At 44.3% G+C, this 16,998-nt stretch overlaps 1 protein-coding gene across 1 annotated transcript in view; it reads right to left on the bottom strand.

The window, feature by feature from the left end:
- Positions 1-15,688: 15,688 nt before the first annotated feature.
- The window catches only part of DNAAF10 (dynein axonemal assembly factor 10), a 31,069-nt gene continuing 29,759 nt past the window's right edge, over positions 15,689-16,998 (bottom strand). The window contains exon 8 of the mRNA XM_040224108.1: positions 15,689-16,622. Coding sequence (XP_040080042.1) covers positions 16,415-16,622 — 208 coding nt within the window. The 3' untranslated portion in view covers positions 15,689-16,414. The remainder of the gene's footprint in view (positions 16,623-16,998) is intronic.

A 16,998-nucleotide genomic window follows, 5' to 3' on the forward strand; every position in this document is an offset into this window, starting at 1 on the left:
GTAGTTCCCACATTGAAGTCAGGCTATGTTGGCAGAGAAGCAGGCCAGCAGCTGGGCAACCAAGATGGCAGATGCGTGTAGACAGTTTTGTTGGACCCCATCTGCCCTGTAGACACCAAGCTCCAGCATCAGACCTGGAGGACAGCAGCCTTACAGGCTCTACTTAACCAGCTTAACCAGTTCCCACAATTGCATGTCAAACCCTTGTAATAAGCCTGCAGTCACTCTGCTTCTCTGGTTGAACACTAACTGATACCCACCGCAAAATCCTCCCAACAGAGTGCTGTTTAGTATAAGTTATCTAGAGCAGCAGTCCCCAAATGTTTTGGCACCAGGGACCAGTTTCATGGAAGACCATAGCCGGCAGGTCCAGGGGGTGGGTGGTGGGTGGTTTTGGGGTGATTCAAACACATTACATTTATTGTGCACTTTATTTCTATTATTATTACATCAGATCCACCTCAGATCATCAGGCATCTCAGACCCCAGAGGCTGGGGACTTCTGATGGAGAATCCATCTCTGTTGCTTGCAGATCCTAAATCCCAAACCATACACATTGCCTAATGTATTTTTAAATGTTTTCAAGATATTTAAAAAAGTTTTCAAAATATAAAGCACTAAATCATGCATGTTACTGTTCCTTTGGCTAGTATAGACTGTGCTAGAAAGAAAGAAACTCTAGGGTCAGATGGACAGAGTCAAATCTGAACTCTGCCAGGTAATACTCACACAACTTCGGTTAAGATGCCTACTCATTCTGAACCTGAGTCCCCCTTTGTAAAAAGTGGGTGAAAGTTAGCAGTTAGCGCTAGTATCCATGCATACAAGAGAATCTCAAGCTGTCACTGGCTTAAACAAAAAACACGTTCATTAGTCTTCAGGTAGAAGCAGTCGCGGTAAAAAGACTGTGCGGACCTGGGGGCTCCGAGGTCTTCAGGACCCAGGCTCCTCATCCTCTAGGCTCTACCCTCTTCCTCAGGGTCCCCCACCCCTACCCTATGGTGGGCACACCTACCTGAAGGAGAGGCTGGCAAATGTAATCTTCATTATGGGCTGTGATAAAGACTGGGCTTCTGTCACTGACGAAGGAGGTAACCCAGGGCATGGACTGTTGTTATGCGTGGTGGAAAGTGCTGCCCAGCCCACCTGTGAGCGGTGGTTTTCCTTCTCCCCTCCTCCCCTTACGGTGCTCCTTGCCTGCTCCTCCCCCACCGAACTCCTCCCAAATGCATCAGCAGCTTCCACGGATGCACTGAAAAGATGAAGTTCAGAGTCTGGGTTCCAGAGATGGACAAACTACATTTATTTCTCTTTTAAATCATTTTTTAAAATTGAAGGATAGTTGATTTACAATACTGTGTTAGTTTCAACTGTACAGAAAAGTGGTTCAATTATATATACGTATATGTCTATATTCTTTTTTTGTCTGATTCATTCCCATTGTAGTGCAGAGGGAGCCTCTTTAAAAGTAGGTAAATTACATCGTAATTTGTTAAATTAATTTTTATTGGCGTATAATTGCTTTACAATGTTGTGTGACTTTCGGTTGTACAGCAAAGTGAATCAGCTGTGAAAGTGAAAGTTGTTCAGTCGTGTCTGACTCTTTGTGACCCCATGGACTGGGGACTGACAGGCTCCTCTGTCCATGGGATTCTCCAGGCAAGAATACTGGAGTGGGTAGCCGTTTCCTTTTCCAGGGGATCTTCCCAACCCAGGAACTGAACCCAGGTATCCCACATTGCCAGCGGATTCTTTGCCATCTGAGCCACCAGGAAATCAGCTATGCATGTACATAATTCCCCTCTTTTCAGATTTCCTTCCTGTTTAGGTCACCACAGACCATTGAGTAGAGTTCCAGTATATTCTCATTAGTTATCTATTTTATACATAGCATCAGTAGTGTATATGTGTTGATCCCAATTTCCCAATTCATCCCACCCCCACCCCAAACCATGTTTCTGTACTTTTGGATCTCCTGTTTCCTGGCCGCGGGGCTTTGGGTAAACCTCCTAACCTCTTGAAGCCTGTTGTTCAATTGCAAATGTCCACAGCAATAGTGCTGACCTCAAAGTTTTGTGGTGAAGAGTGAACAAGTTACTGCGAACAGGGAGACAGTACAGTGCCTGCCACATAGTTACTAAGCAGTAAATATTAGCTGTGATTATTGTCAATGTGATTATTTTTATGTTACCTTGGTCAAGTCTCTCCAGAGACAAACTCATGGTGTTTTTTCCCCCCTGGGTTCATTCTTCACAGCTTCCTTCAGCTTTGGGAGCCTGAACAGTAAGAAGTAGGATGAGGCTTAGGACGTTTCTACTAAGCTTTACTGAGTAGATTTGGGAAGTCCAGTGCACACCCAATGGCCCTTCACACATAAGTAAGGAGCCTAGCTGCCAGGACTCCCCTCTTGAGCCCTCCCAGGAGTTCAGGGCCCCCCTGCGTGGGTGCTAACAGTCTCCCCTTGTCTATCCTTCCGAGTCTGCTGTTCAGTGGCCGTGAGGACCAGGCCAGCTTCTTCCCACAGCACAGGAGTGTGACTGTTATCTCTCACCAGATAAGCCATGTGTTCAGCCCAGGTGAAACACTCACTTATCTGCAGGTGCTAAGCACCAAGCCTCTGCCTTTTTTCCTCCAGTCACTTCCTTGCCTCTGAGCACGGTATGGTTCGCTCACCTGATCTCAGCTTCTGGCTTGAGGCCTGAGAGGTGTCCTGATTCCGGGGGACTGGAGTGTAGAGCAGCTTCCTTGGGCAGTGCACGGAGAAGAGCCCTTGGGCCAGGGTCAGGGGATGCAGAACCCGGCCTGTCTCCAAACGAACCATGGGTCTCAGCCGTTTCTGACGCCTCTTCCAGAGCTGACAATTCTGATTTGCTGCGAAAGGCCCCTGAGTGAGCATTCTTAGGGCCTGTGGATGACGAATGTTGCCTGCCATATCAGGAAGCAAAGGGTGTTGTGGCCATCAGCTACTGCAGCTGCCCCTAGAGGGCACCCTGAGGGAACTCAGGATGGAGAAAACAGTACACTGGCCCTCGAGAGGTAAAGTGTTTATCAAAGGGATGATTTTGGTGACTACTGCACCCTCTCATAGGAAAAGAGTGCTACATCCATTAATTTAAGATGTCTGGTTTTCTTTAATTAACAGCAATTTTTGATGCTCCAACAACCGGTTTTTTGTTTGTTTTTTAATGCTTGGCTAAGCTAGGTCTCGGTTGCCCACAGACTTTCTCTAGTTGTGGCAAGCAGGGACTACCCCCTGGTTGTGTGCAGGCTTCTCACTGCAGTGGCTTCTCTCGTTGCAGAGCACAGGCTTTAGGCATGCGAGCTTCAGCAGCTGCAGCACTCAGGCACGGTAGTTGTGGTGAGAAGACTGAAATGCAGCACTCAGGCGCTAGAGCACGTGGGCTTCCAGTAGTTGCAGCTGGAGGGCACAAGAGCAAAGGCTCAGCAGTCGTGGTGCCCCAGCCGAGTGGCTACACAGCAAGTGGGATCTTCCCAGACCAAGGATCGATACCACATCCCACGCATTGGCAGGAGAATTCTTAACCACTAGATCACCAGGGAAGTTCGACAACCTGATTTTTGTTGCAAAACTCCTTTGTATCCTGGCTCCTCCCTTACTACTTCTTCAGAGCAGTCCCTCAGAGCTATCTCAGAGGCTGCCCCCTGGGGCTTGAGTCTGCAGCAATCCACCAAATAAAACATAATTCTCAACTGTGTATTTTTATTTTTTTCCAGTCTACAGACCAACCAGAGAAGCTGAAGAAGATTTAAAATAAGGAGCAGGAAGTATGTCTTCAGCCTTCTGGTGAAGGAGAACCGTGAGTCTCTCTTGACTACACTGTGGATTTGATGTTGCTTGTGTGGCTGTGTGGTCCACGGTGCCCACAGTGGGCGCGTGGAGGCCTCTTGCTCATCAGCTTGTTCATGCAGAAATAGCTTGTGAGATCAATGACTCAGTTCAGTTCAGTTCGGTTCAGTCACTCAGTCGTGTCCGACTCTTTGCGACCCCATGAATCATAGCACGCCAGGCCTCCCTGTCCATCACCAACTCCCGGAGTTCAGACTCATGTCCATCGAGTCAGTGATGCCATCCAGCCATCTCATCCTCTGTCATCCCCTTCTTCTCCTGCCCCCAATCCCTCCCAGCATCAAAGTCTTTTCCAATGAGTCAACTCTTCACATGAGGTGGCCAAAGTACTGGAGTTTCAGCTTTAGCATCAGTCTTTCCAAAGAAATCCCAGGGCTGATCTCCTTCAGAATGGACTGGTTGGATCTCCTTGCAGTCCAAGGGACTCTCAAGAGTCTTCTCCAAAACCACAATTCAAAAGCATCAATTCTTCGGCGCTCAGCTTTCTTTACAGTCCAACTCTCACATCCATACATGACCACTGGAAAAACTATAGCCTTGACTAGATGGATCTTTGTTGGCAAAGTAAGGTCTCTGCTTTTCGATATGCTTTCTAGGTTGGTCATAACTTTTCTTCCAAGGAGAAAGCGTCTTTTAATTTCATGGCTGCAATCACCATCTGCAGTGATTTTGGAGCCCCCCAAAATAAAGTCTGACACTGTTTCTACTGTTTCCCCATCTATTTCCCATGAAGGATGGGACCAGATGCCATGATCTTCGTTTTCTGAATGTTGAGCTTTAAGCCAACTTTTTCACTCTCCACTTTTACTTTCATCAAGAGGCTTTTTAGTTCCTCTTCACTTTTTGCCATAAGGGTGGTGTCATCTGTATATCTGAGGTTATTGATATTTCTCCAGGCAATCTTGATTCCAGCTTGTGCTTCTTCCAGCCCAGCGTTTCTCATGATGTACTCTGCATAGAAGTTAAATAAGCAGGGTGACAATATACAGCCTTGACGTACTCCTTTTCCTATTTGGAACCAGTCTGTTGCTCCATGTCCAGTTCTAACTGTTGCTTCCTGACCTGCATATAGGTTTCTTAAGAGGCAGGTCAGGTGGTTTGGTATTCCCATCTCTTTCAGAATTTTCCACAGTTTATTAATGACTATCCCATGCAAATCCCGAGCAAGAAAGGTGGGGGAAATTTCTAGAATATTTGCAGGAAGTTAAGTAATGACATAAAGAAGTCCTTACTTAAGAAATACTTCACATTACAATCAGCACTTACAGAATGAACTAGTGGTGAGCAGGGGAAGCACATATTATTTATTTACTCTACAAGATGATTTCCTCACTTTATAAAAAGCCAGATATTTCTTCTCGGAAGTCAGCACTCATGGTGTACTAAATGTAAAGTTGATGCATGTAATAAAGCTAATTAGACAACTTTTGACTAATAAACCTACTGTTTAATAAGCATAATAAACAAAGCTGGGCTCTGCAGTGTTATAGATAAAGTGTTTTGTTTTATATTTTAATAAACACACATTTGGGGATAAATTTCCGTAAGTGTTGTACAGCAGAAACTAACATTTGCCAACAAAGTTCTGTAGGGTCAAAGCTATGTTTCTTCCAGTAGTCATGTATGGATGTGAGAGCTGGACCATAAAGAAAAGCTGAGCTTTGAAGAATGGATGCTTTTGAATTGTGGTGCTGGAGAAGACTCTTGAGAGTCCCTTGGACAGCAAAGAGATGAACCAGTCAGTCCTAAAGGAAATCAAGTCTGAATATTCACTGGAAGGACTGATGCTGATGCTGCAAGCTGAAGCTGCAGTACTTTGGCCACCTGATGCAAAGAGCAGACTCATTGGAAAAGACCCGGATGCTGGGAAAGACTGAGGGCAGGAGAAGGGGCAACAGAGGGTGATATGGTTGGATGGCATCACTGACTCAATGGACATGAGTTTGAGCAAACTTCGGGAGATAGTGAAAGACAGGGAAGCCTAGCGTGCTGCAGTTCATGGGGTCACAAAGAGCGGGACACGACTTAGCGACTGAATAAAAAAAAAAAAAAACAAAGCAATCATACTCCAATAAAAATTAATTTAAAAAAAGAAAATAAAGTTAGGTCAAAAAAATTCTGTAAGATAATGTCTTTCTCAAGGTCCAATGTAACGTGTGTGCCTACTGTGAATTGGATAGAGAAGGCCTGTCAGTTAGTTGCCTTTGAAGGTGAAATCCATTTTCTGTGATGAAAGGTCTGTAATACTAACATTTTACCACAAGGGGGCAGCGCACCACAGGGTCGTGAACAGCAAAACTCGCGATCGGGAATGCACAGCCCTGGGCAAGACTGCCTCCTTCCCGGGACTGGGGGTGGGGGGACAATTCATTTACAGTTGTGAAGAGGCAGATCTGATGGTGCCTTGGCACAACCGAAAGCCCCAAGTATTTGCCAGAAACCTCTTAGCTGTTCTCCTGCAGAAAAAGGATGAAATCATTTTGTGTGATGAACAAAACTTGAATATTGACAGAGACAATGCTTCCTATATAAATACAAAATTTGCCCACCGACATCATCAACAAATGTGATTTTAAGCAGGTACCAGTACACACCGACTCGTAAACATACTGTTTTCCCTTCAAGTTTCTTTCGTGAGCTTATAGAAGTGCATGCTCTCTCACTCAGCTGTCACTCAGTCGTGTCTGACTCTTTGTGACCCTTTGGACTGTAGCCCGCGGGGCTCTTCCGTTCAGGGGACTTTTCAGGCAAGGGTACTGCAGTGGGATGCCATTTCCTCCTCCAGGGGATCTTCCCGACCCAGGGATTGAACACGTGTCTCCTGCATTCCAGGTGGTTTCTTTACCGCTGAGCCAGCAGGGAAATGCATGAAGTAAAATAATTCATTCATGTTCTACTGATCATGTCTTCGGACTGGCTCTGGATGGAAATAGTGCTTAGGATTTATAGTAAATTATCATTGAGTAAGGGCTTCCCTGCTGGATCAGACAGTAAAGAATCTGCCTGCAATTACTGAGTAAAAATAAGTTCCCAAGAAATTTAGGATAGAAAATAGAGGTGTTTTTGTTTTGTTTTATTTTAGGGAAAATTTTCCTTTGATATTTTTGTAATGGACTAGATTTCCACGGAATGTATTGAAATATTATAAAAGTGATTAAACATGTCAGGAAACGAAGTGATTCTACTATGTCTTGTCTATACCAGCTGAAGGACAAATCAATGGTCCTATTGGTTCCAGGTCCCAGATCTGGCCGAAAGCAGCACATGAAATGATCACTCCATAGTTTTCACCTCATGGGAAAACTTAGCCAGGGGGAGTGTACCCTTGACTATTTGGCAGATCCACGTATGTCTTCTGATACTCATTTCCCTGTTGTCCTTTGTACCAAAGCTGCCAGCTGTCAGCTGAGTATATCACTGCACAGAATAAAGTCTATGTTGCTCAGACTTACTTTTAGGTATGACCAAACCATGGCCTATAAAGATCCCCTTTCAATGGAATGAAAGCAAAAGTGGTGTTCTTTAAAGTGGCAGGACATTACTTTCCTGATGGCTAAAATGTGGATGTGATGGTTGGAGCTGGAGCAGCCACATTGGGTGTTGTGGAGAAAGATGGATCATGCAGAGGGCGGAGAAACAAGACAGAGAGAGCCAGGTCCTCATCATTATGAGCCATCATAGCAGCCTGGATTACCTCCTTGGATTGCTATAAGAAAGAAAAATACAAATATTTTGTGTTTTCAGTTACCTGCAGCTGAATCTGTGTATCAATAGAGGTATCTTGAGAAAACAGATGAGACGTAATTAAGATGGAATTTTTATTCATTTTGTCATTGTTTCATATTTTTCAAATCAACAATCAACATTTAACTGAACGCTGTATGAAGGACAGCGCTGGGCGATCTGGTGTTATCCTTAAGGACAGAGTTGGATCAAGACACCAAAAGCAAAGTTCAATTGTTAAAAATATCCTTCAGGAGAATTGCTCCAGCACTGCTGTGTAAGGGCAGCAGTATTTGATCAGAGTCATAGCTGCTTCCGACATGTATGCTTTCCCTCCGGGGAGCAGAGGTTGTGTTTACTTGCATTTCCCTTTGTGATGCAAGAACACAAAGTCAAAATCCTATTCCTCCTTCAAACCTGAAGTTTGATGCAAAACCGTGGACACTGTGTTGATGGCCATGGTATTATGAGGCTAACCTGCGTCTGCTCCCTCTGTGCTGTTCTGATAAAGAACTCTCTAGTGGGAGTTCCCAGGCAGTCCAGCGATTAGGACTTGGTGCTTTCACTGGCGTTGCCCAGGTTCAATCCCTGGTCAGGGAACGAAGATCCTGAAACCTGTGTGGTGCAGGAGGAAAAAACAAACAAAACAAAAACCCACCACTTTTCTGGTTCAAGGTTGAGCAGAGGCAGGCTCCTTTCCCTCTAGATCCCTCTACAGTGTCACAGATTCTAGAAAAAAAAGTTTTCACATCAATTCTTGTCCGCCCAGTCCCATAGGGAAGATGGAGGGGGCAGTCCACAGGCCAGAGGACTTCTCAACACTCCAGGCAGCATTCAGGGTGTGGGGCCAAGGGGTAGGGGACATTTTCTGGCAGCTCCGAGTCCTCACCTGGATGGATGGAGGGACAGGACTGCTGTCAGCAGGTCCCCACGGATCTGAGAGTAGCATGTGCCCAATGCCCCAGGTTCTCTCAGGAGCAGCATCAGGCCCTTCTAGGGACTTGTTATATAGCCTATAAGGCCTGCAGGGTACAGCCCAGCTCTAAGGAAGAGTTCTGTGGAAAGAGAAGCCTGGCAGCCTAATCTCATGCAGAGTAAGGAGGGCAGCTACACAACACGATGAGGGTAGCAAGGCCTTCAGCGACGGGGGCTTTCTGGGCAAAGCTGATCCTTTTTAGAAACATAACTAAAAGCCAATGGCCAATTTATTTTCCAAATTAGACACAGCATCTGATACAGATGGTGATATTCTACTCGTGTCGCACAAGCCAGTTTTGTACAATGCAAAGCCTACGGGCGTCACCTACTTCAGGGGACCATCTGGTGACCAAAAGGAAAGCATCTCTCTCTATGAAGCAGCCCTTGCCTGGAAAGGCCTAGGCCCCATGGTGAGAACTATTTCTGGATCTCTTATCAAAACAGTCCACAATTTACCACCATACCTAGCAAAGAGCCATATGTTAACACAAAAGCAGAGAGGAACTGGCAGTCAAAATGTGCCCAGTATTCAAGGGACTCGCTGTTCTGTGATGCTCTGATTATTTTAGGCTTCACCGAGGCCAAGAATTGATGCTTTTGAACTGTGGTGCTGGAGAAGACTCAAGAGTCCCTTGGACTGCAAGGAGGTCAAACCAGTCAATCCTAAAGGAAATCAACTCTGAATATTCATTTGAAGGATTGATGCTGAAGCTCTAATACTTTGGCCACCTGCCTGATGTGAAGAGCCAACTCATTGGAAAAAGACTCTGATATTGGGAAAGACTGAAGGCAAGAGGAGAAGTGCATGACAGAGGATGAGATGGATGGCATCACTGACTCAATGAGCTAACTTCAGGAGACAGTGAAGGACAGGGAAGCCTAGTATGTTGCAATCCAGGGGGTTACAAAAATTCAGACACAACTGAGTGACCAAACAAGGCCTGGATGAATTCTTTCTAAATGCTTTCAAGAATGTCTGTCTCTAATTCTACACTCACAGGAAGCCTCCAGAACAACACAGCACCTCAGAGAAGTTGACACAAAAAGAGGAAGGAGCACCAATTGGCAAGCTTAAGCATTGTGGTACTTAAGAGACTCAACCCTCACTGTATCGTAAGGGAAGTGTCATCCTGGTTTTTGCATGGTCAGTTTCTACTTCTCCTAGTGCAGGAGAGCCTCATCATTTCAGGTGGGGATACTGACAAAGCTGAGGATCAAGGTGGGGTCCATACTAAGGTAATGATGCTGGTCCAGGCGGCTAGCTGGCTCCATGGGACAACACTCTCTAGACTCAGGATAGTAAGGAAGTTTAGGCTCACCTGCCAACAGTAGGGAATGGCTACTAATAGAGTGTGATAAAACTCGTGAAGCTCAAGAGAAAACAAGTACCATGATTGAGTAGCAATGTCTGTGATAGATCAGGGGAGAGGAGGGGTGTAGACAGATGAGTGGGATGGGGTACCCACATAACAAGTAATGTGTTTCATCACTTTTAACAAGCACATCATCCCCACCCTCCATTCTTCCATCTTTGAAATTGGGATGCCTCTTTTAATCACTGTGCCAGATTGTATTTCCAAAAATGAACACGATATTTCAGTCTCTCACATGTTCTTCCAGAACCTAGCCAAGCTCCCATCAGGAAGTGGAATGTATGTCCCCTCCTCATGCATTGGTGGGATGGTTGGAGGGAGTGGGTATGACTGCCTTAGCTGATATAATAGTGAGGTAAAAGTGATGCTGAGTGAATGGCCTTCATAAGGTAGGCCATTTAAAAATGTTATAGCTTCTACCTGGCCTTCTGTTTGTGGATGCTCATTTTTGGAAACCAGCCACTATGCTCTGAGGAAGCCCATGCCATAGGGAGAGGCCCCTGGTTCTCAGGCCTAGCTGAAGTCCCAGGGGACAGTCAGCACCACCTTGCAAGCCATCTGAGTGCTGTCTTGGAAGCAGGTCCTCCACCCTTGAGCAAGACTGTCTGACGGACTCTGTGTGGAGCACAGATGAACCTCCCTGCTAAGCCCTGCCCAAACAACAGACCTTAAACACAGTAAATTATGTTGCTGTTTAAGATACTAAGGTTAGCAGTGGTTTGTTCAGTTCAGTTCAGTCACTCAGTCGTGTCCGACTCTTTGCGACCCCATGAATCGCAGCATGCCAGGCCTCCCTGTCCATCACCAACTCCCAGAGTTCACTCAGACTCACGTCCATCGAATCAGTGATGCCATCCAGCCATCTTATCCTCGGTCGTCCCCTTCTCCTCCTGCCCCCAATCCCTCCCACCATCAGACTCTTCTTCAATGAGTCAACTCTTCTCATGAGGTGGCCAAAGTACTGGAGCTTCAGCTTTAGCATCATTCCTTCCAAAGAAATCCCAGGGTTGATCTCCTTCAGAATGGACTGGTTGGATCTCCTTGCAGTCCAAGGGACTCTCAAGAGTCTTCTCCAACACCACAGTTCAAAAGCATCAATTCTTCGGCACTCAGCTTTCTTCACAGTCCAACTCTCACATCCATACATGACCACAGGAAAAACCATAGCCTTGCCTAGACGGACCTTAGTCGGCAAAGTAACGTCTCTGCTTTTGAATATACTATCTAGGTTGGTCATAACTTTTCTTCCAAGGAGTAAGCGTCTTTTAATTTCATGGCTGCAATCACCATCTGCAGTGATTTTGGAGCCCCCCAAAATAAAGTCTGACACTGTTTCCACTGTTTCCCCATCTATTTCCCATGAAGTGATGGGACCGCATGCCATGATCTTCGTTTTCTGAATGTTGAGCTTTAAGCCAACTTTTTCACTCTCCTCTTTCACTTTCATCAAGAGGCTTTTTAGCTCCTCTTCACTTTCTGCCATAAGGGTGGTGTCATCTGCATATCTGAGGTTATTGATATTTCTCTCAGCAATCTTGATTCCAGCTTGTGCTTCTTCCAGCCCAGCATTTCTCATGATGTACTCTGCATAGAAGTTAAATAAGCAGGGTGACAGTATACAGCCTTGACATACTCCTTTTCTTATTTGGAACCAGTCTGTTGTTCCATGTCCAGTTCTAACTGTTGCTTCCTGACCTGCATACAGATTTCTCAAGAGGCAGGTCAGGTGGTCTGGTATTCCCATCTCTTGAAGAATTTTCCACAGTTTCTTGTGATTCACACAGTCAAAGGCTTTGGCATAGTCAATAAAGCAGAAATAGATGTTTTTCTGGAACTCTTGCTTTTTCCATGATCCAGCGGATATTGCCAATTTGATCTCTGGTTCCTCTGCCTTTTCGAAAACCAGCTTGAACATCAGGGAGCTCACGGTTCGCGTATTGCTGAAGCCTGGCTTGGAGAATTTTGAGCATTACTTTACTAGCGTGTGAGATGAGTGCAATTGTGCAGGAGTTTGAGCATTCTTTGGCATTGCCTTTCTTTGGGATTGGAATGAAAACTGACCTTTTCCAGTCCTGTGGCCACTGCGGAGTTTTCCAAATTTGCTGGCATGTTGAGTGCAGCACTTTCACAGCATCATCTTTCAGGATTTGAAACAGCTCAACTGGAATTCCATCACCTCCACTAGCTTTGTTCGTAGTGATGCTTTCTAAGGCCCACTTGACTTCACATTCCAAGATGTCTGGCCCTAGATTAGTGATCACATCATCATGATTATCTGGATTGTGAAGATCTTTTTTGTACAGTTCTTCCGTGTATTCTTGCCACCTCTTCTTAATATCTTCTGCTTGTTAGGTCCAGACTATTTCTGTCCTTTATCGAGCCCATCTTTGCATGAAATGTTCCCTTGGTATCTCTAATCTTCTTGAAGAGATCTCTAGTCTTTCCCATGCTGTTGTTTTCCTCTATTTCTTTGCATTGATCACTGAAGAAGCCTTTCTTATCTCTTCTTGCTATTCTTTGGAACTCTTCATTCAGATGCTATATCTTTCCTTTTCTCCTTTGCTTTTCGCCTCTCTCCTTTTCACAGCTATTTGTAAGGCCTCCTCAGACAGCCATTTTGCTTTTTTGCATTTCTTTTCCATGGGGATGGTCTTGATCCCTGTCTCCTGTACAATGTCACGAACCTCATTCCATAGTTCATCAGGCACTCTATCTATCAGATCTAGGCCCTTAAATCTATTTCTCACTTCCACTGTATAATCATATGGGATTTGATTTAGGTCATACCTGAATGGTCTAGCAGTTTTCCCTACTTTTCTTCAATTTAAGTCTGAATTTGGCAATAAGGATCTGAGCCACAGTCAGCTCCTGGTCTTGTTTTTGTTGACTGTATAGAGCGTCTCCATCTTTGACTGCAACGAATATAATCAATCTGATTTCGGTGTTGACCATCTGGTGATGTCCATGTGTAGAGTCTTCTCTTGTGTTTTGGAAGAGGGTGTTTGCTATGACCAGTGCATTTTCTTGGCAAAACTCTATTAGTCTTTGCCCTGCTTCATTCCACATTCCAAGGCCAAATTTGCCTGTTACTCCAGGTGCTTCTTGACTTCCTACTTTTGCATTCCAGTCCCCTATAATGAAAAGGACATCTTTTTTGGGTGTTAGTTCTAAAAGGTCTTATAGGTCTTCATAAAACTGTTCAACTTCAGTTTCTTCAGCGTTACTAGTTGGGGCATAGACATGGATTACCGTGATATTGAATGGTTTGCCTTGGAAACGAATAGAGATCATTCTGTCGTTTTTGAGATTGCATCCAAGTACTGTATTTCAGACTCTTTTGTTGACCATGATGGCTACTCCATTTCTTCTGAGGGATTCCTGCCCACAGTAGTAGATATAATGGTCATCTGAGTTAAATTCACCCATTCCAGTCCATTTTAGTTCACTGATTCCTAGAATGTTGACGTTCACCCTTGCCATCTCCTGTTTGACCACTTCCAATATGGCTTGATTCATGGACCTGACATTCCAGGTTCCTATGCAATATTGCTCTTTACAGCATCGGATCTTACTTCTATCACCAGTCGCATCCACAACTGGGTATTGTTTTTGCTTTGGCTCCATCCCTTCATTCTTTCTGGAGTTATTTCTCCACTGATCTCCAATAGCATATTGGGCACCTACTGACCTGGGGAGTTCCTCTTTCAGTATCCTATCCTTTTGCCTTTTCATACTGTTCATGGGGTTCTCAAGGCAAGAATACTGAAGTGGTTTGCCATTCCCTTCTCCAGTGGACCACATTCTGTCAGACCTCTCCACCATGACCCGCCCGTCTTGGGTTGCCCCGCGGGCAAGGCTTGATTTCATTGAGTTAGATGAGACTGTGGTCCTAGTGTGATTAGATTGACGAGTTTTCTGTGAGTATGGTTTCAGTGTGTCTGCCCTCTGATGCCCTCCTGCAACACCTACCATCTTACTTGGGTTTTTCTTACCTTGGGCATGGGGTATCTCTTCATGGCTGTTCCAGCAAAGCACAGCCGCTGCTCCTTACCTTGGATGAGGGGTATCTCCTTACCACCGCTGTTCCTGACCTTCAACGTGGGATAGCTCCTCTAGGCCCTCCTGTGCCTGCTCAGCCACCACTCCTCCGGTTGCTCCTCCCGGCTGCAGGCCCTGGCCTCGGGCGTGGGTGGCTCCTCAGGGTCACCGCCTGAGGTCAGGGGCGGCCGGGAGTGGTTTGTTACACAGCAGTAAGCCAGACAGCAATGGTAACAGTCGTCATGGCTGGTATGTGTACACCAAAACTTGTAGGATAAGTGTCAGTTAACTGAAGGAAAACCCTGAAGACAATAGAGAGCATGTTTTAAAGAAACCTTGAATCATCGATGTTCATGATGGTATCCTTACAAAGGACAATACTGTAAGGAGAAAAAGAACAGTAGTGACTCAATTCAAAAAGTGACTCAGAAGGATCAGACTCTGAATAGGAAGAAATCTGAGGACTATCACACCAAATTTATTTTGAATACATTTTCCTTTTAAAGGACATACAAGAGTGACATATAATGAAAAAAACTATATCTAAATAAGTTTGAAAAAGCATTCAGTGAATATGAAAGAAACATTAAGTGATAAGAATGCACTGTATCAGTTTCATTGGCAACATTTTTCTTTCTCAGTGGTATAAGATAATCTTACGATCAAGGACATCTTAGGCCATCCTTGGTGGCTCAGTAGTAAGGAATCCATCTGCCAATGCAGGAGACACAGGTTTGATCCCTGGTCCAGGAAGATCCCACATGGCGTGGAGCAACCAAGCCCATGAGCCACAACTATTTAGCCTGTGTTCTAGAGCCCAGGGCTTCCTGGTGGTTCAGAGGTTAAAGCGTCTGTCTCCAATGTGGGAGACCCAGGTTCAATCCCTGGGTCGGGAAGATCCCCTGGAGAAGGAAATGGCAACCCACTCCAGTATTCTTGCCTGGAGAATCTCATGGACTAGGGAGCCTGGTGGGCTGCAGTCCACGGGGTCACAAAGAATCAGACACGACTGAGTGACTTTACTTACTTACTTACTAGAGCCCAGGAACCAGAACTACTGAAGGCCACGTGCCCTGGAGCCCATAGTCTGCAACAAGAGAAGTCACCACAATGAGAAGCCCGCACACTGCAACTACAGAGCAGCCCTCGCTTGCCACTAGAGAAAAGCCTGTGAGCAGTAAAGACCTAGCATAGTCAAAAGTGAATAAATAAAATTTTAAAAAATATGTTTCATCATTCTTGACTTAAATCTAATTATACCACCAAACATAAGTGTTCTAAGAAACTGCACAAATTTTTCATTTTTCTTTGAAAATTAAAAACAAAAACAAAACACATCAAAGATAGGCTTTTTTAAAGTTCAATTTAATTTTTACTTTAATAATTATGTCCATAGCTTGTTTCTATAAACACTTAGGGACTTTCTTAAAGTTTAATTTTCTGAATTTAATATTATTTAAACAAGTGACTTTCTAAGAACCCCTGAAATCACAAGAATATTATGAGTGTTTTAGGTGGTTCTGTCTCTTGAAGGAGGGGGAGTGGTTACTGAAAGGGTGATGAATTCAATGTCTCTGAGCTTAGTTGCAGACAAGGGCACTGGGGAAACAAAGTGACGTAAGAGATACTTATTAATATGCATTTACAAGCAAAAGAAAGGATGATGTTGGTTTTATTATTTCCGTTAAAAGAATCAAAATTTCTACAGACTTCAAAAACAAAATTTATTCACAAAATATATTAAAAAGTTTGACAAAAAACAAGACTACAAAAGCCCCACAGTCTTATACATCTCAACATCATCACAGTCAGCAGCTGAAAAGTCTCCAGTATTCAACTTGTTTTTTAAGATTAAAAAAATGTTAAAAAGAAAAGTCTTTGTCAATCACAGCATTTCATTCTGAGTTAAATAGCTGAAAACTGATGACATGTCACTTTGGTATTTTATAGAGTAATGTTCTTTATGGAGATTTATTGACATTGAAATATCTCAAAGTGTATTTATTTATGAAGGTTAATTCACAATAGTCTTACCAAGGTAAACTGTTTTAAAACAAATTAAATCACTACTACAAACCTGTAAAGACTAAAATGCAATACAAGTGTAATTACAGAATATGAAACTCTCAGGACATAGAACAAATTTAAAATAATTATAGAAAAGTTTCAACTTTTTATTAGAAATGGAGGGGAGAGGAACAGAATTGGCTCTGGAGACCTTGGTGCCCCATGTGCAACAGCTAACCACCACCCAGTCAGGACGCTGGTCAGGCCGTGTGACCTTTCATAGCCAGAGAGAGGCTGGCCCAGAGGTTTGCGTCTGGGGCCTTTTCCCATCAGTCAAATCGCACTTTGTCCAGTGAGGGTCAGAGGATCCCAGAACGTATTCCACATTCTGTGAGTATTTGCTTTGGAGGGTTTCGAGTCCAAAGATCAAATTTTGTGGAGTTTTGTAATGATCAGTACTCTCACCATTTGGTCAAATGAACTACAGATGCACAGACCCCTCTTATCTGGACTCCAGTCCAAACTTGAAATGGGCTGAGTAGACAACGTAACATTCTGCAGAAGGCTGACGGAACCTGCAACTCCCATCTCTACACCCTCAGAATCTTTCTTTGATCGCTGAATCGGGTATTCGCTGAAAATAAGATCAAAGTGTAAGAGGAGATAAACCTTAGAATCTGTCATTTTATTCTTACACATGTGCTCCAACAGCTATTTTTACTTCTCACTTGACTACTGGAACTGATAAATAAATACTAAGGCATCTTTCTTGGAGAAGGAAGTGAATACACACTCCGGTATTCTTGCCTGGAGAATTCCATAGACAGGGGGAGCCTGGCGGTCTATCGTCCACGGAGTTGCAAAGAGTCAGACATGACTGTCTGACTAACACAAAGCGTCTTTCTAATGTTGTATCGCAATAAGGAGACAGTATTTCAACCTCAAGTCCAAACCCCACAAATCTCATAAAAAGCCATTAATTCTACTAAAAACGTTGAAACATCATTTCT

Source organism: Oryx dammah, unplaced genomic scaffold (assembly GCF_014754425.2).
Source record: "Oryx dammah isolate SB20612 unplaced genomic scaffold, SCBI_Odam_1.1 HiC_scaffold_25, whole genome shotgun sequence".
NCBI classification, from domain to species: Eukaryota; Metazoa; Chordata; class Mammalia; order Artiodactyla; family Bovidae; genus Oryx; species Oryx dammah.